We start from the raw sequence: 25747 nt of genomic DNA, 5'->3' as shown, positions 1-25747 counted from the left end.
GAGTGGAGCCGGCGACCCCGACCCCCTGATCACACAGACACCGGGAGCATAATGTGACAATCCTGCCGACAGGAAGGAGCTGAAGAGAGAGATGGATGGGTGTGAGGGTGAGGGGGAGCATTGGTGGGTGTGTGCGCGCTTGTTTTTCCTGCTACAAGTTTTTCTGGTCTGGAATGAAACTCCTCAAGCATCTGGTAATGTATTCTACACCCGGGGCCAAAGCAGAGGCCCCTGGGCGCTTTACAATCACTCTGTTTGTGTGTGTGTGTGTGTGTGAGCGAGAGAGAGAGAGAGAGAGACAGAGAGAGAGAGAGATTTACATGCCCCCCCACCCCCTTTTGTCCGCAGATTTCCAGCACCTTGGTAAATATTTGAAAGATTCCGCCAGTGGAGGAGGTTAAAAAAGCCGTATTTTACCGTGTAAGTCCCACACCCCCTGAACGCCTCACACCCCTCGGAGTCGGTTTAAAGAGCCAACACTGTCTCCTGGTCTCCATGGTGACCAGCATACACCATGGAGGCCTCCAGCCTTTTGTGCAGCCGGGGACAGAAAGAGCGAGGAAGAGGCGGCGAGGACGATCACAGCGATGACATCACCACTGGTTGAGACTAAACTGGGAAGTGATGAGGAAGATGAGGCTCAGACTGGGAGAGATGGGGAGGCGGGGGGAGTGAGAGGAAGGCCCCGGGCTGAATGGGGCATTGTGGGGGGACGACAGTGGGCACAGTGGGCAGGAACACACGGAACACTAACTCACACATCGAGCCAGAGAGTCTGAAAACACCCACAGTGGACCACAATGGCAAACTTCATCGCTCCACTTGGCCCCTTGAGGGAGGGGGAGGAGGAGGAGAGGGGGGAGAGATGGCAAGTGTGTGAGTGCGGGTGGGGGGGGAGAGGGACCGAGGGTAACTCGCCTCGAAATTTTTAACACAAGCGAACGGTGGGAACTTGCGGTGACGTCACTGGGTGTCTTAATGCCTCAAAGAAAAAGTGACTCCGACTGCAGCAAATGGATTAAAACCGAGATAAATTGAGCTTCTGGGAGAAACTCGTTCACATCTCAGCTCTCTGACGCCATCTGCTGCTCAACATTGGAAACTACAACAGCCCATTAAATTGGCCTAAAATAAAAATGGATTGCATTTTTTTCATTTAAAAATTAAGCACTGGTTAAGAATTTTTTAAATTTGTGTACGGCAACATTAAATTGCGTTCAAAACGTGATGTCACACCTAAGTGATACTTGAATTCAGATGGAAAAAGATCAAAGCTATACTTGAATGTTTGTAATATTTTTTTAAATTTATTGAATCCTTCAAGTTTCATTTTTCACAACAAAAAGAAAACCACAACAGAAAGAAAAAAAAACTAAAGCCTCATTCTCCATGTTGGAACTTTTTAAGAAGGCAGAGACATTCGGGGTCGAGGGTTTGCCAGGGAGTCAAGCCAACAGCTAGAAAGATCTTCAGGGATCAAGGTGGCCTCCATTAGATGAAACCACAGCACAGTGACCTCGTTCGTAGCAGATGTGGCAAAGAAGCAGTACCTGTAACGTCCTACAATATGTGCAAAATCCCAAAGATACATTAAAGTACAAAGCTTGAACTTGTAACTGGAGTTACAAGTTTGACTTTTTGTCCTGAGACCAATAGTGCCAGGTGCGAGGAGTCAGCTGGCGGCAGCTCCCCGCCTCCACATCACAGGCGAATCCTGCCGGACAGCAGCTGCGAGAGTTGGCGCAACAGACGGCCTGGAAGCAACCAAACATTTCATTATAGTGAAATAACGTCAACTCCAGTAGGTATTCAAAAGTCCCAGTGGAGTCACATTCAGGAAAATAAACTCCTTTCTGAAGATAACATCTATAAACAAGTAGAATATAGTGGTCATCGGCAGTACCTTGGGGGAGGGGCAGCACTTCCACTCCGAGTCTGATATCTGACAGCAAGTCTCCTGCAGGGGGCAGTGGAAGTTCCCGGAGTGGTCACATGGTACAAGTGTGTCCTGGTTGGCAAGAACTTTGGTCATGGACAGCGATTGGCGGCCCTCGTGGTACGTCTTCTTCTCACAGGTTCCAGTCTGCATGTTGCAATTGTAGCCCTGTGGGCAGCAGTGCTGGTGGTCTGCGCAACAGACCGCCTGCCGACCACAGCACACACACACTTCAACATTGTCCTCTGATGTCAGCTCAGGTGGGGGTCTCACCTTGACCAGTGGGCAGCAGCCCCACTCCCCGGTCTGCAGCTTGCAGCAGGTGGTTCCGGCTGCACAGCTGGTGTGTTTGTCGCACGGCACGTCCGAAACGTCGCTGGCTTCCGTGGTGGCAGCGATTTTGGTGAACCACGGGATGAGGTGGGGACCTTTGGAGCAGGACGAGCGATGTGGAAGGCAGGCGTGACCACGAGGACAGCAGTGGTTTCCATCCTCACAGCAGACCGCCTGGTGACACACCGAGCACAACACCGTTTCTGTGACCTGATGTGTTTGCCATGCGCAAATTTCTGCGTGTGTACATGTTCTATAGAACATATATGTGTCTATTTGTATAGTTGTCGCATTAAGCTAGTCAGTGCCGAGTACAGTGAAATATTTATCCAAGACTGTTAAAAGAGATTTTCACGACTCTGTCCCAGATCAAAGTTCCACTTTGATAAAAAATCTGATGTGTGAATGCAAGCGAACCAGGCTTTGGTCTGGGACTTGAGTTCACCAGGAGAAGAGGATTTGCGCCCTTTGGCAGAGTGACATTATCCACCAGACACGTGACATGTGAGCGCTAGCCAACACTAACAGTGTTGTGACCAGTCAGGTGTTTGCTACTTTATATTCTAGCTTTTTATTTGACTGATCATTTAGGCACAATGGAACCTCCCTCCAGTCACGATAACTTCTGGATGACTTCTAGAATCTTTATCACCTACTCTATTAAGTCAACATCCTGACTTCCTACACAAAAAAACCTTCAGTTCATTCTCACAGTATTGCAGCAGTTTATCAAATCTTTTTCAACATTTCTACTCACTGTTTATAACACATTTCCTGTGAAATTTCAGATGTTATAAATCCCTGATTTTCTGACTGACTGAAATGTACCCACAGCTATATGGCTCAGTGGAGTACCTGAGGCAGCGGGCAGCAGCCCCACTTCTGAGTCCTCTCCATGAAGCAGCAGGTTGTCTCCTTGGGGCAGCTGGTCTGACCATCGCAGTTGTTTCGGGGAGAGTTGGCTGCTGTGACAGCAACCAAGCTGGACACTTTTCTCAGTGCAGGCGTCTTCCGGACCCACGGGAAAGTCACCTCTCCCTCTTTGTTGCAGGTTTTTTCTTTCATGTTGCACTTGAAGCCATTCGGACAGCAGTGCTCACCGTCACTGCAGCAAACAGCCTGGACACCACAACAACAACAACACAAGGAGTGAGCCCACCCATCGCAGCAGGATGCTGTTGCAGCATAGCACCACAAGGAGGCAGCCACAAACAGAGGTTGACCAGAAATGATAGCAGCACGCTCCCACCAACCTTACTCAGGGGGCAGCACGCCCACTGCCCAGAAGCCCCTTTGCAGCAGGTGGTTCCTCCTCGACACCGAGTCTGCTCATCACAATCCTGATCCGGTTCAGTGGTCAGACCATCTAATTTGGTCGCCCAGACTTGAGATTCATGTACACCAGCCGGGTCATCACAGGTTTGGGCTTGTATGTTGCAGATGGTTCCATGAGGACAACAGTGGATGTGGTCGTCACAGCAGACGGCCTGAAACGGGAGAGTCACACCATGATTAAGCTCTAAACTAAACTTTTGGGTGAAAATGTCGTACAATGTGGAGCATCATTTTAAAAACTGAAAATGTAAGGATATAAAAATGAACCAGTGATCGAATTAAAATGTACTCCAGGCAGATAAATAGCCTGATAGTTATGTATACAACATATATAGACACTTCATACTGTACACTGTACATAAACACAGCAGAAATGTGGAACGGAAAGATCTACCTCGTGCAGTGGGCAGCAGCCCCACTTTCCCGAGACTGTCTTGCAGCAGGAAGACTTCCCGGGACAGGAAACGCTTTCATCACACTTAGTGTTGACCCCGAGCAGAGAGTGTGCTGGCACGCTTGTGAGGAACGGTACGATTGCCACCCCTGAGGGGTTGTCACAGGTGGAGGTAGCCAGGTTACACACGGATCCATGAGGACAGCAGTGGAGGTGGTCTTCACAGCAGACGGCCTGCAGAGACCCAGGAAGGTGTTTGGTTGGGCTGGGTCTCTTGAGCTCACATGTTCACCTTTATTTACCTCTGAGATGGGGCAGCAGGACCATTCACCTTCAGGTGTTCTACAGCAGGTGTGACCATCACTGCAGGACCACCTCAGGTCGCAATGCACTTTGACAGCTGGCGGTTAAATGGAAAATGATTATTTCATTCAAACTGGACATTTGTTTGAGAACACATTTTTTTATGTCATCACGGTAGACGGTAAAAAGTGGCAAAGGTCAAGTGGGATATCAGGAGCGACAGAGATGGTGGGGGTGAGCGGTGATGCCAGCAAACTGGCTAAGAGAACGCAGAGTGGAGACATGAAGGATTAGGAGACATGATGGAGTGACATGTAGAGACACGGACCGTTTTACTGCAAGCAGTTCCCTTTAGTTACACCCTCACCATCAGTTTGTAGAAGCGTCAGCTGAGTCCCAGACGAAGCGAGGGTCAAGGGGTCGGGGGAGACACAAGCGCCATGGGCCAGGTCACACTCGGTTCCCGTCGGACAGCAGTGGATGTGATCTGAACAGCACACGGCCTGGAAAACACCAGGAGCTTTCAGTTCATGAGAATTTCAAGATGAGCCGCTGGCTCCGAAAAGAGACGCAAGATCTTTAGGTCAAAAGCAACAGACTACTCACGTCTGGCATCGGGCAGCAGCCGTACGTACGATTCTGCATCCTACAGCAGGTGGCCTGGTCAGGGCAGGAAGACTTCTTATCAGGACACTTCCCTAGAAGATAGACCCACAGTGAGGACGAAGAAGAATCATTTTTGCAGGTTTCTGGCACAACAAAGAGAAAACTATTGTATTTATGAATCTTAAATCCATTTTGTGGCAACCCAAAATAAATAAATAAAGCACTCGCATCATACACGATATAGGCCCCCTTGAATTAGCTTGAGCTCTCAGAGCAGTGCATGCTAAAAGAGCTAATGATTTAAATTGTTTTATTTATTTTTTTACCATGTTAAACACTGTCCATTTCTGGACATCATATCACTGTTAATGCTACCAGACAAACACCGTAGCAATGAACACTGACATTTAAAATATTTACCAGCATGCTGTTATGTAAATTTCCATAAAGATAAATCACAGACACCTACAGCAGACTACAGGTTGTCGAACCCTGCTGTGGGGACAACTACAGCTGCTGTCATCACATGCAAGTCAGCAGACGAGGAATACTAACAAGCTACGAGCTAGTGAAACTAGTTTCACAACCAATCATTGTAAACATTGTAGACCAGACCGATACTGAGGGACTGTGGTATTTTCATAGTCGGCCTGAAACCTCTACAAGAGATGGTAGACTCAGACTCAGAAGGGGCTGCGAGGCGATCTGAGCAAGCTCACTTCAGAGTTGACATTGAGGGCCTGGATTCCTCCCCCCACTGACAGAGAGCCATGTGACAAATCTCTTCCCCTTCACATGAGCATGGGATGCTGACTCTTTAAAAGAAGACAGATGCCTACTGTTACTGCGCAGTGCTGGGATCTTCTCCACCATGGGAATATGAACGTCGCCAGAGAAGCACTGCAGCTTCTGCAAGTTACACTGCATGTTGTTAGGGCAACAGTGGAGGTGATCGCTGCAGCAGGTGGCCTGCAGGTGATAAACACACACACACACACACACACAGGACACAGAAACAAACAGTTATCACCGGGACATTAGAAGGTCATATGAGACTGATATCAGTCTAATATCTTATGACACTTATAAAACAAGCTATCAGGTAGAGATGTCCTGAATATTGACTCTGGAACACGAGCGCTCTGCTTCCGATGACTAGATGATGATCCGGTTTGATTTTCAGTGTTAGGAGTCATGGAACATGTAACAAAATGCTTATGCTCCAGACTATGTTGAATGTCTCCAGTCCAGTGCCAGCCATTCACTGACTGTGAGGGTCCCACATTTGCAGCTCCAGCTTGGTTGGGGTGATAACCGGACTCCACTATACCCATCACGTCAAGGATCCAATGGCACGAATGGTCCACAGTGTCAGAGATTTGGAGAATGACCATTGGTTCTTAGGTCAGGACATATCTGAGGTGAATGCTTTTCCCAGTATATTGAATTCATTGTAACTCTAAAATGTAGCTCCATGGTTACCAAACAAATTAAATACTGTACGGTAGGATGTAAAGTCATCAGCTATATACAGCAGGCGTCACAAACTTGCAGGATGCAGCTTGGCGGCCTGCCACGAGGTGGCCAATTTTAGCATTGGAGTGGGCGCAACAGGGCAATCCCTCTTTGTCCAAGTGAGATGCTCTGAAAACTACTAATGACATTCATGCGCTTGAAATGTATACTTCAACTCTAAACTATAGGTTTAAGCTGTTTTTTTTTCTCTGCAAATTTGGTGGATGCAGATGGTATTTTTCTCATGGTTCCAGTGGCCGTAAATGTCCATATCATACCTAGCACTTTGTGCAAAGCAGGATGGTCAGGTGATAATGGCAACTTTAATTCAATGTGACTTTCATCTTAAAGAACTACTTTTCAACAACGCTGCAAAGCCACCAAATCACTGAAATGGTCATGTCATCAAAACACTGCAAAGATTACTATTACGACTGGATGACATCAATACAAAACAACTAGTAAACAAACAGAAGGCCGGGGGAGCCTTTCTGCCGTGCAATGCATGTTGGGAAGCCTCAAGATGGCTCCACAAACGCTGGGCATTTGTGGGGACGGCTCAAGAATTTGCCCCCACCCCAGTCAAACTGACATTGAGAACTTTGATCTTTAGATTATTCATTGTTTATAGGAAAGAGCCAAGCTCAACCACTGTCAGTCCTGCTAACACAAGTATTACTACTTAGACTTACTTCTGGGTAGGGGCAGCAGCCACTGTCTCCAGTGGGGAGTTGACAACACGTGTGACCTTCTGGACAGCTGCTATGACCACCAGGACACAAGACCGAACCAACAGTAGAAGCTGGAGACATGAACCCAATAACCATCAATAATGATCATCATCATCAGCTGATCACCAACAGTATCATTGTTGACTGCAGGAACAGAAGAATTAGCTGTAAGGCAAACAGAGGAAGCAGAAACGTGTGTGTGTATAGTGCATGCAGCCCTTGGTTCACTCGTGGAGGGGGCTAAAACAGTGTGTCATCCATGAACTGCTATGGATTTTTAAAAAACATTTGTTACAAGCATCACTTTCTTTTCATTTTGCATGTTACAAGACATCAAGACCATGTTGTTTTACAGCTAGATAGAGTGCATCATATGAGCTCACATGGAGATGAGCATGCACTGAATGAACACACCAGCTACTACGCTAATATGTAGAATATCACTATCACTTTTCTTTATTCTTTCGCCAAGTTTCTGTTCCCAGACCTTTTAATAATTAATAAATACGAGCTAAGACAGCAAAGTCTTCTGATTCTGTGCTCAGTCCGTCACCTGGTTGTTTTCTTCTGCTCTTTGCCGGGAACTTCTTGAACAGCGGGACGGATTCTCGAGTGTCACTCATGCACAAGGAGTGGGCCAGATCACACTCTGTTCCCCCAGGGCAACAGTGCAGTTTGTCACTGCAGCAAACGGCCTGAGGGAACAAAACAATGCACTGAAGTTAGCATGACTTTTCAGCTTCAGTTCTCTTCTAAACCACTTGCTGGATGAGTAATGCATGATAATACAGCATACAAATGTTTTTTTAATTTTAAATTGAAGATCAAGCAAAAAGAAACAGTGTGCTGTTGGGTATGTCACTGGAACACAAAATGAACAATGTATATTCCAAAATTCAATTGGTTCTGACTACAAAACTTCCTTCATTGACCAGAACTCCAGGCAGAATCCTGACACCCACCATGGGGAACGGGCAGCAGCCCCACGAATGGTCAGGAAGCTGGCAGCAAGTGGTGTCCTCCGGACACACGGACTCCAGGTTGGGACAAATGATGGCCTTCACTCCCTTGCTCAGCTGTGAGGAGAGCAGGACCTGAATATTAACACAGCCTGACGGGAGATTCAAACCACAAGTTGTTTGACCATTTTCTCTTCTGAAAATGTGCCACTCAAGAGACGTTTTATATGATGGATCAAGGTAGAATCTAAAAATACAGGATGCATTCACTATTTAGCTAGGCTGAAGGACAAATGTTCCCCCTCCTTTCATCCAAAAATGCGAAGGGAATATTCTTCATCCATCTCTTTTTATATAGCAACTTGGTTACTGCAACATGTTTTTTCTTTACTTGAGTCAGACATTTCTATTTCCATGTTAATGTGAGTGACGATTTATCTAAGCTTTTATTTTTTTCTAGACCCTACTTAATTTTAGCAGTACAACAATATTGACTTCAATGTTATCAGCACAAAGTTCCCATGACACTCCACCACGGTGAGTAACACATTACCTAATAATGATCATTTGAACCATCTGGTTTCCTACCACTGCTGCCGTCAGCTTGGACTTTATGACATTGATTCTGTTTGATAAATAGCAACCCGAGCTTCCATTCAAGGCTCTTGTCCATTGAAATTTATACAACGACACATACCTCATGGTCCAGTTGGACCTGCTTGGCAGGTACACGCATCACCCAGGGAAGGGAGACACTTTTGTTAACACAGCGGGCATGTTCCAGATCACAAACTGTGCCCTCATAGCAACAGTGAAGATGATCTGAGCAGCACTCGGCCTGCGAAAACAAGGTTCATGTGGTCTTATTCATACAGCTCGAAAGAACAGAGTCATCACTGCTTGGGACCTATTTGAACAGCTCCTGTCGGATTCTTGACAAAGAAATTGTCATCTACAAAGTGAGGGGTTCACAACAAAGCTAAGGACGAAGATGTTTGCCGGAATCAGAAAACATACATGCTTTAAGCTAAAGTCGTCAAAACACTGAACAGGGAAGTTTGTAGCAGGACAGACCAGATGAGAAGTTTAAACCAAAATCATTTTGTTGGTATTGTCAAGTTCAGCTATTTTGGACAGAGGAGAACAGTATGAGCACAAATTAGATGAATATTTATGAAAAAAAAATCCTGTTCCAGATAGCAGGTGCAATTTGATACAGTGACAGAGAAGCAAACGTGAACCGGAAAATATTTTTTGTTTGTTTGACATTCGGAGCGACAGTTGTAAGACAATGGTGGGATACTTACATGCGACAGAGGACAGCAGGCGTAACGTCCCTCTGAGTTCTTGCAGCAAGTGTCTCTGTCCTCACACATCCCTCCATCTGGACAGATGAGCGCTGAGCTCAGGCCCAGCAGAGCCAGACCAAGAATCCACACGCGGCTCATCTGGACCGAGCAGAAATGCAACAACAGAGCTCACATAACTTTAGGGCGCCATGCTATTTACACATATACATATTGTTCTGGTCATTGACACAAGAAAGGAGGCAAAAGAATGAATAAATACGCTTCGTTTGCTTCTGACGGGACTGTTCACCATGTTGGCCAGGTTCACATTAACACGTGCTAAAGTTAATATTTAAACCTACAGTCTTACAGGAGGAATAACATAAATCAGAGAAAAGATGTGTCATCAACAGTACTCGAGGTTCCACGGAGTGTATCATGAAAATGAGCATTTAAAGAAGATGCTGTGTTCCATGACTTTGATGAGAATAAGCTCCATTCTCATCAAAGACAGGGCTCAGGCCAATGATGTTCACCCACGTGTTCTACAGTTGTTTTATCTAAAGATAGTCCTTCATACTTCCCACAATGAGGAAATTCAACTTGTCACAGCAGCAAACACCAAAGCATTTAAGATATTAAAGATATACATGAAGCAAGAATACATAAAGGAACAATCAGAATAACAAAAAGTCATAATAAAATGAAGATTAAAGAATACAATAATGAAATCTAATCATAATAATAATCAAAAGAAATGATTCACGACGAACTCGGATGTTAAGAGTCAACCACTTGATCCATGACAATTGTGACGGAAGCCCTCCGCCTGTCCACCTGCCAGTCCAATCCATTTAATACGAATGAGAAGGCTGAGTGATGGTCCTCCTGGTGCTAAAGACACTGTTTTGTGTTCAAGATGTTCAAGACAAACCCCCCGGTGCTGATAACACATTTTACGATGCCTTGGATTATGGTAATTCTGCTGAACCGAAAGTCTCACTGGGCTTATACCGGGCAACCACTTGAGATTAGGAGAGAAGAAAAAACTATACGTGCTTGTTCATAAAGGGTTGAAACAATTCATGTTTGGGTGGTTTAACGTGACAAAAGAGCCACAAGAGAGAATGTGCGAGAAACAGTGAGCCGATAAGATGGAGAATGACGAAGTTTGCCGAGCTGCTGTTTGCACAATAACTGTTTAAATATAGTGAATAATTCTGAGCCTTAGTAAAATAAAATAAAACAGAACATTCAGGTTATATGTTTAAGCAATGGCTTAATAAAAGGTGATGCAGCAGCCTTTTTGTTTGTATTACTCTTCACTGAAAGTGGCTGCACGCACTTCTTAAATTTGACGTTGTGTTGAAGAGCCGCATTCAATAAGCTGCTTTACCATTGTTTAGTTGAAACGGGATTTTTCAAAAGCACACTCCTTGTTCCATGCTCCTCTCACAACCTGTCGACAGAAAGAAAAACAGGCATTACGATCGATTCGATATATATAAACGCGTAAAATATTCCAGACTCAATACAGGAAACCAGGCTAGGTGGCTAGCTAGCACAGCAGAACAATAACAAGTGTGTTTATTGTTTATGTCGTATGTAGGTCAGGCTTTCTTACCCTCTTGATTTATTCAGTATGTGTTGACCCCAGTGTGTTTAGGAAATGTCCGGAAATACTGAATATTTTAACTATCGGTCCTGAACCACATGACTGTCTCATGTGATCACTGACTTCTTAAAGAGACAGTACGCGCGTCTAACAGCAGAATACAGCCAAACCCGAAATTCAATTTTATTTATTTTTTAATTGGAAGTGACACAGGCTTCTTCCAGAAGATAATAAAACGATGTACAAGAGTCATTGGTGTGTGTGTGTGTTGTTCAAAATCATCCATACCCTTAGAAAAGCCTTTATTGACTAATACAACAAGAAAATTGAAGGACAACTTTTTGCATTTTGTTTATTGAACCTCAGCCAAATGGGCTCTTTTCACATTGGCCTGTCTCTCCCTGATCAACAAAATGATGAACAAAATCAATGAACAAACACTGACCACTTTTGGCAGCAAATTTTATTCCATTTCATGAGTGGTACAGAAAAATGCCAATTTACAGTTAAACAACTGACGATGAAGGAAGTGACAAATGTTGATCAAGGCCTTTTGATGGATCTCCTCGTCATCATCGTCCCACATCACTGCACCTCAACGTCTTCTGAGTTTATAAAAATTCAGTCATTTGTTCTCCAATCTTCTGGTATAACAACAAGTGAGGAAAGCCACACTTCCACAGCTGGTCCGTAAACACACACACAAACAGCCGTGGACACGATACGTCAGCAGGATCGGACACGGGTTTTCTTCGGGACCACGTCACAAGCTGCTACTGGAGGCCACAGACGTGGCAAATGGACCACAGGCAGGTGGCTGAGGAAAATCGTCCACTTTAGACAAGTCTCATGTTGATGATGAAATATTTACTCTGAAACAAACACAAAGATAAAAACACCAACATTTTCTGATTTCAAAATTGCTCACACTGATTCTCAACTGGCCCAAAATGTTTGTTTTGTGCTTGTTCTGACACCCATCTTTTTCAATTTATTAAAAAAAGAGTGCCTGTTCTCTTTGTGCTGGTTTTAGAGGATTTTAAGAAATACAAGCTGCGTGTTTCAGTTTGGAGAGCCAATACATCTGTCTTTTTTCAGTTGTAGTGCAATCACTATCGAAATGACCTTAAGAGAACACAACTTGAGATAGTTTTGGCATTGCATACAGCTTGGACCAGTTGAGAAGTAACATTCTAGATGATAGTTTACAGGGGAACGTGACTTACAGCAGATAGCAAGTTGATTTTCTTGTAAACATTTACGACCGGAAGTGAATTTTATGTATTCAGTGTCTGATAATTTGGCAACGCAACCTGACAATTCTGCCAAAACATCCTTGATCATTTAAAGTAGTTGGCTACTCTACACGTTACATGCACGTCGCACACACATAAAATCTCATATAGTTTAACGTTCAATATACAAGTTTGGTGAAAAGAGAGCGAGAAAATACAAGTATCAACAGTTGGGGTGGGGTGAGAAGTTTTGGCCCACATGCTCGCAGTAGTGACACGGTGGTACCACAGCTAAGTGTGCTTGTCGGTGTCATGCTGTATTAAAGATGGCTGCACTTTTACATGGGGCATCCATGCCTATCACTAGATCCTGTGTGAAGAAGGCACTTGTAGGAGAGAAGTGGTTTAGGCCCATTCCAGTTCATCACCGTTTATCTCAGTGTACAGCTAGCTTCAAGTAGTGTGTTTAATTCCGGCATGTAACCAAAATTCTTGGCAATTACCCTTAAATAAGGAGCATGAAAGACTTAAGTGGGGGTCCTCCGCTGTCTCCTTTCATACATTCGAGCATGCACGCAACCTATCTGGCTTGATGGACTCTATTTACATGGCAGAAATCACATGGAGAAAAGTCCACAACAATCTAAATAATGGCATGAATATGGAGGAACATCTGGCCATTTATGAGAGAGCAACATTTTACAAGTACTTAGAAGGGATTCAAGATTTTCAGAAAGACATCTTGATGGTTTGTACGACTGAACTGAGCAGGTTTGGGCCGTCTATTTGAAGAGGCAGCCTTGAACTGTTAAGGATTGTTCATACCTGCTGCACAAGAGGCGTGGATTAAGTCCAGTTTTTGTTGTGGTAGTGCAGCAAGCTAAAGAGCTGTTCATGCCTCTGAAGTGTGCATGGATTGCTGCTCCAAAATCCCACCACAATAAACCTATGTGAATGTCCCTCAGACTGATTTAGCTGGTGTTTCACTACATCAGGAGACCATGCAACTCCTTCAATAACAGCGGTAGTTAGCTATTTCAGTGCCGTGTCGCGATGAAATGGCAGCAGTATTTAAGAGTGGCCAAGCTGAACTCTCAAGACAGCTACAGTCGTCTTACAGGTGTCAATGGGTCTACATCCAATTGAAGACTGTGGATGTCAACTCTCACTGCAGTAGTGCTGACCTAAACATGTCAGATGCTGGTTCAGCTTGATTGTCACCTCAGTTGGCATCAGACCAGTCCAGTTTGACAACTTATTTTGAAATGTCATTCATAACTGATTAGCCCTGCCTTCAGAATATATTTAAGAAGGTGTTTACTGCTACACCAATTGGTGTTGTTGACACTTAATGTCACTGCTAAAGGTGAGAGTCTATCATCAGAACTACTTGTGTTCCAAATCCACATGCTTCACGGTTGACATGTGACCAATGAGATAAGGAAGCGCACATCATATTCAACCCACTGTAGATGTTTTTCGCCACACAATCTTCACAAGACTGTTGAAGGAAATCCTACATTTAACCTAGATTCTATGCAGTTTGAGTAAAAATGGTCCACAGTACATGTTCTTACACTATCAAGAGGAAAACCGAGGATAGAAACATGAAAGTTAAGTCCACATTACAGTGATCTGTTCAAACAACCTTCAAACATATTCCAAGGAGCAAGTCTTTTCATAAGTGCTTTCCATTTGCAGAGTCACATGGCTATGTCCAGGACAGAAAACGGCTCAGGTGGTGATTCAGTGTTGACAAGGCTCACAATAAACCGGGAAGGTTCCTGTGTTTCGTACAGTGGGAACTTGTGGTGTACAAGCACCAGGAGCACAACTGGGGGTGGACCAGTGACGGATGCTTGTGCTTATCGTGTGAGTTCACCACTTCTTAGTCCCTTAATAGGAAGGTTCAGTGTCCTCGGTGAAGGATTCCTATTTTCTTGGGTGGAACACCATTAGTGGCCGGTCTTCAATCTTCTGCCATGGGCTCTTCTTATTCTCATCTTTGTCTTCAGAATCATCTTCCGGACTGGTCATGGAGTCGCGGCGGTTCTCACTGTTGCTGCTGCGGCTGCTGTTCACGCGGCTGCGTCCTTTCCTGGGGATGGTTGAACCCCGTGAGGACGTACCTTCATCCAGTAGAGGGGTAAGGGAGTTCTCTTCAGGGGACACAGGGCGTCCCTCACTGCTGCTTGGGTCACTGTGGTCTGGGTACGCCAACTTGGAATATGTTTTTCCGCCGCTGTTTCCAATGCCGTGCGTCTTTCTTCCCCCTGTCCCCCACCGTTCATCCTTTACCTTCTTGTTGACTCCAGATTTACGCTCATGAGCCTCCAGAGGTGGCTCCAGGTTGATTTCTCGGTGAGCGGTGCTCTGGCCACTGGCAAATCCAACTCCGAATCCTCCGCCACCACTAAGGTCATTAGCCACATCAATGTAAGAGTGGCGAACATGGGCATTTGCACGTCCATCTAGTGAGATGAACCAGGCCCTGGGATGTTGCTTGACTCCCAGCTCCAGTAGCTTCTTCTCAGTGAGAGCCTGCAGCTCTCCATTCATCTGCGCCATAGTGGAGTCATTGAAGAGCACAGGGATAGTCACAGGCCCACCAGGTGAGTCAGACACCCAGCTCTGCTCCTCAGAGTCATCGCCTTGCAAGCCACCTTGTTGATGCTGCTGCTGCTGACCTTGTTTTTGGGAGTGGTGGTGATGGTGTTGCTGGCTTCCACCCATCTGGCCTCCTTCTTTGTCCTGGTCTTTTTGATCCTTTCCATCATTATTTGCAAACTCAGAAGGCAGGCGCATGTAGTGTGCAGGAATGACCAAAGTTGGCACCATACTGCGGTACATGTTCTCCTTCATCTGATCAATGGAGCTGCAGAAGATGATTTGCCCGGGCTGGGTGTTCAAGGAGGTGGGTCTGGCGAGGCTGTCAGCTGCCGCCGCTGAATACTCTGGAGGTTTGTCTGACTGGCTTGGCACATAGCCTTGGAAGCGAGGAGGGGACGGTGGGTCAGAGGCGTAAGCACGATTGTCATTTGCGTTGTGGCTACGACTGTAGTCATCATGGAGCAAAGGGTTGTCCAAGTTGTTGGTCTCTGTTGCCCTTGTCACCTTCATAGGGAAGCTCTCGCCACGCTGTGAGCCATTTTTTCCCTTTCCATGCCGCAGCATGTGAACTGGGACATGTTTGGTCAGGTCTTCTCTTGAGCTGTGGTAATCCCGAGTTGGAGACATATCAGGTTTTTCATTCGACGGGCCAGACTCTGCGTGACCACCACATATCAGATTGAGGCGTGACATGGATGTGCCTTGGTCCCTTTTGGCACCGTTTAGAGTGGTGGAGTGAGGTTTTCCCTGCTGACGACGAGGTTTTAAGCACTTTCGCCTGAAAGGTAAATAAATGGGACTGTCATGTCAAATACCAATAACGCTATAAGGTGTCATGTCACACCTGCAGTAGTAGAGGAGCACGCAGAGAAGGATCAGCACCAGCAACGCCAACGAGCCCAAGATACACAGCAGGAATAGAGTGTGGTAGGTGGTGATGTCCCTCAGACCCGGATGACCGAGACTGAATCCTGTGAAACAGAAGTAAGATTATCCCTTTCCTGAGGTCTTTGCAGCCCATTCTATATATCTTCATGTCCATACCTGAAGAGGTTGGAAAAGCAGCTAACCAGTATCCCATCTGAGGAACAACGATGTTCCAAACGTATTGTGATCCTTCTTTTTGAATGTAGCCAGTGCCATTTCTCACCCAGAGTCCTGGGAAACAGAAGCATGGATGAGAATTAGCACCAGTCAACAGCTTTCCCATATTCACAAGAGTATTTAAGTACCAGTTTTTGGCTGATAGAGCCAGGCAGGAACGCTCGTCGCCATATGGTTCCGGGTGTCCGTCGGGAGCGGAACCGAGACATGGATTGAGTCTGAGACCTGGACTGGGCTGCCATCTCTGTCATAGAGCTGGATACTGGCCACGGCCAGTGCAGTCAGATCAGTCCAGCCTGTCTCCGCCCCTGAGCTGTTGGTCTCCTTGCCCAGCAGAAATGGGAACCCTCCAATTTCATACTGATTCCGGGCCGTTGTCAGCACCGCCGAAAGGGCGGTGTAGTTGGAGGTAGGCGGTAGCTGCAGGGACTTTCTCTGGAGCTGCACCATTGGCTGGTTCCGACCACCTAAAATAAGAGCGGGAACATGCACAGATGTTGAAGCCGTCGTTGCCACGGTAACTAAATGCTTGGCTAAGATATGCTATTGATTATTTCTGCAGAACCACAATCACAGCTAGACCCGCCGCGTCACATTATCACTAGTTTTCATATGCAAACTAGCTTGTGTGGTTGCCACGGTGATAACATGAGGAGGTGGGCTACGAACTTCTTTTGGCTGCTCAAGATAAAAGGTTTCTGTAGCACGGCGCTGTTAATGGAGCAGTCTGACTCACCTGGAGACCCGGCCACCACCTGCAGTACGTCATCGTAGAGAATGAGAGTTCCTGGTCTCTGGGCCAGCAGGTACAGACTCACGGCTGCGTACACTGAACAAGAGATACACACTTAACAAGTGCCGCCTCCAAACAGTGTTTCACCTGAATGACTCACAGGGGACTCGACCCGACTGCCACGGCACAGAGTTGGTGACGTAGTCCTGCTTGGAGGCCGTGATGACGACCCAGGAGCCGGTGTGGTACTTGAAGCTGACCCTTAGGACGCCATCGCTGCCTGCTGTTCCCGTCGCCAGCACCGTCTGATTACCATGCACTTGGACGAGAGCGTTGGGGAGCAGAGACAGATTGCTGCTGTCGAACACTTGAACCTTGATTTGCACCTCTGCAAGACCATACAAGACATGACAGAAATATAGGTTAATAAACTGGTGTTTGGTCTGGATTTGTCTCATGACCTTGGAAGGTGACATCATCACAAGCAGTCTGCCAGGTGAGGATTCTATTTGTCGCTCAAAAAAACCCACATCAGCACCAAGTATTTCCACCTCTCGCTCCCACCCCTTGTTTCTGTTTTCACTGGCACCGGAACATTTTGTTTCTGATCCAGTGGGGATATGGGTCACTCTGGAGCTGTAGCTATGGATACGGAGCGAGTCTACCAAAGCAGCCCGCTTGTGTTTCCACATGAATCCATTCAGAACTGAAATGTGTGTGTGTGTATATGTGTGGTGGGTTAAGTGTGTGTGAACACCAAACCATTTGAAGCATTAGCATAATTGGAGCAATGAAAGCTTCTTTGTATATATGTGTGTGTGTGTGTGTATGGTAGGGAAGAGAACTCCTCAATCTGGCCTCCACACTTGAAACTTTGGTGTAACAAACAGCCTCACTGGCACAAACACATCAAGAGTTGTCATTCATTCACTCATTCACCAGTTAGAGAGAATCAAAGCGACCTTTAGTGTCGTGTGAATCCCAACAGGACACATGACTCCCTTGCCCTACTCTACATGACTTACTTAAAAAAGTACTACAATGAACCGTAACAGAATACCATAAAAATATAGATTGATGTCATTTGTTAATGAATGTCGGGTGTATATCGATTTTCACCAGAATATATTTCTCAGCATATTTATGTACTTGGCAGCACAAGGCACAGTGTTTAGTGTGGGAGCCCCGTCGTGAATGAGGAAGTCCCTGGTTCACATCCAGACCCCTAAAACAATGCCACCGGGACAGGAGGTCCCCCGCCTCTCTCCCTGTGGAACCAGAACAGCCTCCAATCTCCAGTGACAGACTGACTTTCACTGCATCCACAATTACACACCAGCATATTTAGTTGCAAGGATTTTTCTGATTCACCATGTCCAAATTTGACAACCGTTCCAATGCTGCAGTGCGTTATGGGACAAGTTTGAGTGATGGAAGTGGCCCGTTGAGAACAGACATTCTGAACTATAACTACAGCCTTGAGTTCGACACATACAGCAGGCCCCTCAACCAGTCTGAGATAATAAAATATTCACGCAATATGCACCGGAGATGGGTTGATGTGTGTTAAACATAACGCTAAAACATAAGGTTAAATAATAAAAAATAAATCCTTCCTCAATAATTAAGGAGGACTCCAGGGTCTGTAATTGTCAGGAACCACCCAAGCGTGTCTAAAAGGCTTCCGGTATGAATAATACACGACAATTACATAATAAGCCTGGAAATAAACACAATAATATAAACAAAGTTTCCCAAGAACCCAGCAGGATTTGGTCAATCACCTGGTCATTTAGAATGTGCTGAGATCTTCACATGAGGATCCAGGCCCAGACGCCCCAGCAGAACTAGATAAAGGCCTGTTTCTAGCCTGCACATCTGTGCACATCTGTGTGAGTCTCCCATAACACCAGTGTGGCCCACTACCACAGTCCACAGTCTAAATAGCCGCAAACCAGCAGTAATCCCGATTCCCGATGACAATAGCACCTCAAAGCTCCGACAGAGGCTCGGATGTACCGGGGCGGGTCACAAAACCGAACCCAAACACGGGGAAATCGACGCTTTGTCGACAAAAGCAATAAAAGAACCACTCCCACCCTGTCATGGAGCCGCTGCAGCAGCCCTGCTGGGTCCATCTTACCGAACTGATCTGGCAGGGATTTGGCCAACACCTCCGGAAGCGCCAGGGTCCAGGCGAGCAGGAGCAAACGGGAGATCCGGGAGGGCCGCATCCTGAAGACTACATCCCCATGTCCCGAGAAGATGAGGCCATGTCGGTCCCGGAGGCCGGAGGTGGGTCGAGGCAACGCTAGCAGAAGATGCTGCACCTTCAAAGGCTTGTTTTCATTGTCTGGCGAGGAGAGGGCGACAGCGCCCCCGCCTGGTCATAATTGGGTGTGACGGAATTCAAATATTTCACACAAACCACACAGTCGCAATTTACCAAAATCTTTTAATTGTTTCACTATATAGCTATTTATTTATTATTAAAGAAAAAGTACATGTATGATGATTATAATTAACATTAGAATAGCATTATAGTTAATATAATAATAATTATTATTATTATTATGTCAACAATCGATGTCTTCATCGGTGCGCATCCCAATAAGAAAAACAACCAAAAAAATAATAACAAAAAATACAACGTGAAGACAAAAAAAAACAGCTGAAATAGCAAAAAAATAAAAAATACAATTAGAACTTGACTACAAATTTCAATTGAAGATACAAATAACTGGAAAAAAATGCTGAAGAAAAAAAGTGCAGTTGAATCGTGATAAAGTAATGACGTAAAATGAATATTAAAACATTCTTATCAGTGTGAAATGAGATCCACGCATGTGGCACTGTCTCCCAGAACATGTCATCCCAGATTAGATGTGCTGCACTCAACGATCCAAGTGTCAGTGTCCTCTATGTGACCTCAACTTGAGTTGATCTCTGGACATCATGTCCCCCATCATGTGAAGAAAGTAATTCATCCTGAACAAACACTTAAACACTGTGGTGGTCATGTGACTCATCGACTAATCTGGGGGATTATCGGCCAACTCATGATATCAGATGCCGACATGTCGATCTCCTCCATAGTTGACAGATTGTAATCCCAGCATCAAACAATACGATTGATTTGTATTTACTTGTCTGAACCCATTTGCCCTGCTTATCTTGCCTGGTCACAGAGGGACATCTGTGTCATCAAAGACTCTCAGATCTCCCTTCGTCTGATCTTTAAAGATCAGATAAAAGATCTGACTGAGTGAGACATTCCCCAACCAGAGTGGAGACCAGTAACTCAATCTCATCTCTGTGTTTCTGCATCACTAAAGTGCCACACTCCTGTTTTTGGCATATCATTTCTTTCACTATTGAATTTTAAGAATGAGTTATTAATCTCTTCGGCAACCAAGCCTCAATATTTATTGTGGACTGGAAGTCTGGCATTCCTTAATCAAGACATTTCACCACAAGAGAATGTCGAGTAATTATAATAAGTGGAAGTCTGTGCCCCGGCTGCTATTTTGGACTCATCCTGTCACCCAGACTTTTCCAAATCTGCTTCTTTGTGTCCTACTGAAGAGGCAGGCGAGGAGGAAGAAAGAAGAGAGTGTGGGTTCGCTCCCATTCTGGGTCAGGAAATAGAAAGCGTCGCTCTCGCTGAGCAACAAAAGGCAGCTGACGACTAAATAGATCCTCTGTCGTTGTTCTTCCTTTTGTTGTCATTTTCAGACTTTCTTGGAATGAAACATGACGATATTTTTAATGCAACAATGGAGAACAGCTGTTGTTGTGAAATATGTTGAAGAAGAAAACTTATCCATCTTTGATTTTTCAAAGTTGAAGAAGTTAAATCTGAATTGGATGAGGATGATTTTGTTCACATGTTGTGGTTGGCAGTTTTTCAGAAAGAAGTGTACAAAAATCATGCATATTCGGTTCACGCTTGGGTTTCTTCTGGACACCCCACTTTCTGTACAAATGTGTCATTTTTGTTCAATATAAGAAGTGTCTTGTACACTGACTCCATCTAATTCTCTCATGGATCATTAAAATAATCCTTAACTGACTCAAGAAACCCCCAAAGATGAGTAAGGGTCACTCAGAAACAGTGTTTTTATTATGTCACCGCCAAGTTCACAAAATGCTCGCATTTCTTGAACCCGCGTCACATTATTTGGTGTTTTCATGGAAGCCATGACTGGGATATAACCTAGTCAGCCTCATGACACGACTGTTATTCATGCTGCTGGTAGACCTCGAATCCCCTCCTCTTCATAGAAGATGCTGCGGATTGGAGTTGACAGGCGGCTCTGTGAACTTCCTACAGCATCGACCCTTCAGCCAGCTGCTGAAGCAGCAATGAGAAGAGTCATTTCAGTTGAGCTCGTCTTGGAATCGAACCTGCAGCGCCGACCTGGAGTCACATGTCACATTATTTAGAGCAGATTAAAGACCATTCTCAGTTGTATTCAAAGTAAACTTCAATGGAGATCACTGTGAAATAAAGCAAGTTGCAACACAATCTGACTCTGCATGTGTCAAAGAGAATATTCATTTTGGCACACATTTACCCGTGACAGACCGCATACAGTATAGAACAAGATCTACAATCTCTCAGGTCTCCGGCGGAAAGTCACAGTAACAGTTCTAGTAAAAATGTGCTGAAGTACTGGGGATTCTTCAACCCATCTGGCAAAGGCTGCACCTCCAAATCTTGACCTTGGAAAGCATGCCTCTGTCTTCCTCCTTATCTGACGGAGGGTCAGCCCTCATCAACCCTGTTGTTTCTATTCTTGGTTAGTTGGTTATGTTGTTGGTTTTGTTTCGTGCCTCAGCGTTCTCTGTTCCTGTCTCCTGAGGCTGAGGGTGTCTTTGCCTCCTGCTGGCAGGATCTGCCTGTGAACCAGCAGTCGCAAATCACTGCATCCCCGACTTGTCTTCTTAAACGGCATCTGCAGCGCAAGCAAATAGGCTGAAAAACAACTTCTGGAGGAACACGTTGCCATACCACGAATAACATGACATTTCTACTGAAAGTCCCGGGTCTGCCCCAGGGCCTCATTCTGCTCAAACATTTATGACCATAATTGTGAGTAGCAACATCAGTCATGAGCTTTGTTTCTTGGATCAGGAGGTCACAGCATCCTCGTGACTGGAGACACTGCACTCAGCCACCATACTTGTTTTCTTTTGTAAAATCCCAAGCACTTGGAAGCCACAGCACTGTCTAGGGTGGACTAGTCGTAAGGCCTTCTCAATTATGAAAGATGTCTGCTCAGCATTGAAGGACTGGTCGTATTGTGGTTGTACACTGTTCCGTCAAAGGATGGCGCTGTGACGCAGCCGTGCGAAGAGGGAAAGTAGCTTGCTCTGCTTGAGCTGTACCAACACCTCAGAGTAGATTCAAAAAAAAAAAGGGATATAACTCCTCCGATACAGATAATTGCCTTGGACACCTGGTATATGTTTAATACTTTGACAAGCACTGACTGGCAAAGATATGAATGCATGGTTTCAATTGAAAAATACTACAGTATGTACAGTACATGATCAAGACATAAGTCTCATTCACCCTGCATACGATTTAATTATTCAGATTTGAACTGCTCAAATCTCAATACGTGATAAAAGAATATGTTGATGGACATATATTGAATGAAGTGGTATCTAAGTACTTAAAAATCTTAGAACTCCACCCAAACTAATCTCATCCAAGTCATGTCGAGTCTAAACAATGAAAATGAAATGTTCCCGCACATCACAAGTGCTTTCTTTACACATCAGGTGCCAAATGTGTACAAATGTTTTTCATCTTATTTTGGTGGATGGTCTCGCCATAACATCACCATAGCAACCATTAGTAAGACAGTACGCCACCTCTTCACTTCAGGCAGTTATGTATTGACACTTATTGTCAATGTGTTCTGATCTTTGGAAATTGTATCCTTCAAAGTCTTCGCACTTTTTTGTCTTTATAGAATGATATTTGGCTCACTTCATAAATACATTCAACGGATTTGTACTCTGCTTTGCACATAGACAATGGCAAGGTTGTTTTCCTTTTACTCAGGAAACTTGCACAATACCCTGATTCTGAGCCTGATCTTTCTTTTGACTCACCCCCACTTACCACCACAGAAGTGCAGTCCTTCTTCACTGTACCCCAATGTTCCCCTGATGGTCAAACGTAAACACAGATGAAGCATGTTGACCTCAGAACTTTGATATAGTCTAGTGCACAAGCTTCTTGAACCCTCCTCAGTTTCATTGGATTTTGTTGGCTCATCTTTTCACCAGGAGCTCAATACTCAAGTTTGGGTCGCTTAGCGGTTCATGGTTGTGTGGGTTTCTTTTGGACACTCGGGCTTCCTTCCACAAGCCAGAGATTTACAGGTTTGGCCATCTATGTCAAGATAATTGAGTAAATAAATAAATGTAATGCCCTACATACTGTATATGAGGTTCACATTTGGGGCAACAATAATGTCACATATTTTGAAACCATTTGCAGCATCTTAGCCATCAAAAACTGATGTACATAAATGACTTCATTTGTTAATAAAATGAAAATAAAGTTTTATTTATTTATTTTCATCTTTTGAATAGTAAAATTTGGGTCACATTGGGTTTATGTCTTGTTTTTATGACGTTTTTACATGATCTCTAGTTCGTTCCAAGCTGAAATCGTGTTTCTTAAATGCCATACTTCGGTTCGGTCTTTTTCACAAGTAGAGCTTTGTCTTCATCTTGTGTCACTGGCAGTGTATTTAACCGCTAGGCCCGGGAGGTGGGATGTATGACCGGGTCCTGGAACACGCGATCAAGTTCATCAGCTTACCATACTGCCTCAGGAGCAGCTACCAACCTCCTCCACATGGTCGGGGGCTGTCCCCACTCCACTGAGGAAATATAGCAATCTTGGCGACTGGCCAATTACAATCACATATCGACACTGTACAACTAAGTCTCTGACTGTAACAGTATAGCGATTGTACCTGTAAATCTGGCTTCCTGATTGTGACGTTTGAGTCTCAACCAATGGCACAATCATAGCATACATTAAATTCATGCAGTTTTCCTCAATTTTCCTTCTTTTGCAGCTTCTCTCCACTTTTGTACGTACCATATGTGGCTGTCTTATCAGGGAAAAAGTACAGCGCACAGCAAGCAATGACAAGACCCGTAATGCAACTGTCATGACCATAGTTTTCAAGATGTTATGAACCATGATTCACCCAGACTGGACTAGTGAAATCTATGCACAGTAGCTACTGCGCACATGCTAAGCAAGAAGCAAGATGCTTCATTCACGCACACATTCAGTCTTAGTTCTACTGCGCTTCTTTCCTTTTCTCTCTATCTCCTACAATGCCTTCACCTGTCCAGACTCTTCTCCCGCTGACCTTTACTCTTAGTTCAGATCACTATATCATCACCAATTAACATATCTGAATGGATTTTCAAAATAAAACAATGCTTTCACAGTAAAGATGCTAATACGGCAAACAGGTCCCAGCACTTTTCCACTAATCTTAACTGACCTGTAACTTAACTTTCCACTTGCAAGCCATCTGTGTCGACTTATTAAACAGTTGTTTTTTTCAAAGACATGCAGTTATTCGAGCTGCGTCCAGAATACTTGAGAAGCCAAACATAAACAAATGCGGGTGCCACAGCCTTACTATTTCTCCCACTTCAGTGCTCCAGAACTGGGCTGTGTGGAATGGGCCATCACATGATTCTGAGAATCCACATGTCCCTCTACGCTTTAATGTAATTCAGCAGTGGCTGCATCTGGCAGGTCGCTTGATGAAGTTATTAAAAACCCATTAGTTGGATCCAAAGCTCCTGCTGAGTCCTTGATACATCTATCTGTATCAGAGAACTGACGAGTTTGGATTTGAATATTCCGTTTGACTGAAAGTTCCTCTCAGGAATCTTTGCTTTCCTTCCAGAATCCCACCAAACAGATACACAGGAGCTATGGAGGAACTACACACTGAAACTACGGCGGCTCACCAGGGCTTTACAACTGAAATAAAAACTCAAAAATAACTCAGTTATCCTTCGTTTTGCAATGTAAGACGAAGATTTAGTTTCTGCTTATATCTTTTCAACGACTAGTTTGAAAAGGTTGAGAGTTCCTAAATGAGGGTATTTGAAAGGATTGAGAAGAGACCGGTGAATCGGTCAATACACTAAATCCTCTGACCAGTCATCTTTTGATTTATAAACTAAGGAGGCCTACTACGTTATTTTTTGGAATTTAATAAATATTTTTTTCAATGTTTTTTGTGTTTTTAATTTGTGTGTGCGTGTGTTTAATTTTTCTTTATTGATTTATTTTTAGATACTGTATAAGAGTGTGATTTTTTTTATTTATATACTGTATATCATTAATAGTATGGACATACAGATAGCAGTTCTTTTGTTATATATTACTGCCTATGCACACTGGTGATAAACAAGTGACAAAAGTAAAAAAAATAATCTTAAACTTAAGGTTCTGGTATAGAATACCATGTATATGAACATATGAAAACCAATGTATGTCCAATGTGAAGGACAGCTCTGAGCATTACACTGAAGCAGAGTGTGAGGCAGCATTGAAGCAGCTATCTGAGCAGACTCCAATCCTTAGTCAGTTTTGGTGAGGATATTTAGTATCGTCTCGCTAAATGCTGGCTCATTTCCCCTGATCCGACAGTTGTTGGAAAAGTGCTGTTGGACAAATGAAAATCTTGTGTTGGGCCAACTGAAAATTTTCAACGTTCCTGTTTTTCATTTTCTTTTCAACCAATGTGTTTGTAATTTGGTGCAGCAAAGTATCTATTAACCCTTGTTTGCTACAACTGAGCGAGACAAACACTTGGAATGGTAGAACCAAAACATGGGAACCAGCCCAAGAACAGAGCAAAAAAAAAAAAAGTTTATCTTTGTTTCTACTCATTTTTTAAATTGATTTCCAGAATAACTGAGTTTTTTTAATTCTCTTTGTGTCTGGTTTTGACCTTTTGTTTAATATCTTCTTACATCGTTATGT

The 25747-nt window shown here is 44.4% G+C and overlaps 2 protein-coding genes across 3 annotated transcripts; both read right to left on the bottom strand.

Moving 5' to 3' along the window:
* Nucleotides 1-1280: 1280 nt before the first annotated feature.
* Nucleotides 1281-11130, bottom strand: grnb (granulin b). 2 transcript variants are annotated; one of them, XM_053866549.1, is made up of 17 exons: nucleotides 11026-11130; nucleotides 10798-10860; nucleotides 9420-9560; nucleotides 8810-8950; nucleotides 8116-8229; nucleotides 7707-7848; nucleotides 7115-7224; nucleotides 5747-5876; nucleotides 4908-4999; nucleotides 4669-4804; nucleotides 4301-4398; nucleotides 3999-4232; nucleotides 3523-3756; nucleotides 3125-3388; nucleotides 2210-2443; nucleotides 1904-2143; nucleotides 1281-1754 (listed from the first exon to the last, which is right to left on the bottom strand). In XM_053866549.1, exons 2-17 carry the CDS (start codon nucleotides 10798-10800, stop codon nucleotides 1623-1625), a joined length of 2445 nt encoding a protein of 814 aa, XP_053722524.1. In that variant the 5' UTR covers nucleotides 10801-10860; nucleotides 11026-11130; the 3' UTR covers nucleotides 1281-1622. The 2 variants fall into 2 exon arrangements, with proteins under 2 accessions (XP_053722524.1, XP_053722534.1); XM_053866559.1 differs by having other exon boundaries at nucleotides 7115-7228; nucleotides 7714-7848.
* An 883-nt stretch (nucleotides 11131-12013) lies between these two features.
* LOC128752791 (protein FAM171A2) lies at nucleotides 12014-19054 on the bottom strand. The gene is made up of 7 exons (XM_053854411.1): nucleotides 18842-19054; nucleotides 16859-17086; nucleotides 16702-16794; nucleotides 16094-16432; nucleotides 15906-16019; nucleotides 15706-15832; nucleotides 12014-15639 (listed from the first exon to the last, which is right to left on the bottom strand). Exons 1-7 carry the CDS (start codon nucleotides 18930-18932, stop codon nucleotides 14184-14186), a joined length of 2448 nt encoding a protein of 815 aa, XP_053710386.1. The 5' UTR covers nucleotides 18933-19054; the 3' UTR covers nucleotides 12014-14183.
* Nucleotides 19055-25747: the final 6693 nt, after the last annotated feature.

Source organism: Synchiropus splendidus, chromosome 1 (genome assembly GCF_027744825.2).
Source record: "Synchiropus splendidus isolate RoL2022-P1 chromosome 1, RoL_Sspl_1.0, whole genome shotgun sequence".
Classification (NCBI taxonomy): Eukaryota; Metazoa; Chordata; class Actinopteri; order Syngnathiformes; family Callionymidae; genus Synchiropus; species Synchiropus splendidus.
The sequence above is the reverse complement of the archived record's forward strand: the minus strand, read 5'-3'. Positions and strand labels throughout refer to the sequence as shown.

Coding starts and splice junctions, on each gene's coding strand:
- grnb (XM_053866549.1), bottom strand. Junction 5,877..7,114: donor GCTGCTGCCCCTACCCAGAA/GTAAGTCTAAGT, acceptor TATCACCTGCAG/GCCACCTGCTGCAGCGATCA. Junction 4,233..4,300: donor CCTGCTGCCCCATCTCAGAG/GTAAATAAAGGT, acceptor GGGTCTCTGCAG/GCCGTCTGCTGTGAAGACCA.
- LOC128752791 (XM_053854411.1), bottom strand. CDS start 18,932: ATGCGGCCCTCCCGGATCTCCCGTTTGCTCCTGCTCGCCTGGACCCTG. Junction 17,087..18,841: donor ATCCCTGCCAGATCAGTTCG/GTAAGATGGACC, acceptor ATGGTCTTGCAG/AGGTGCAAATCAAGGTTCAA. Junction 16,020..16,093: donor GCTCTATCAGCCAAAAACTG/GTACTTAAATAC, acceptor TCTGTTTCCCAG/GACTCTGGGTGAGAAATGGC.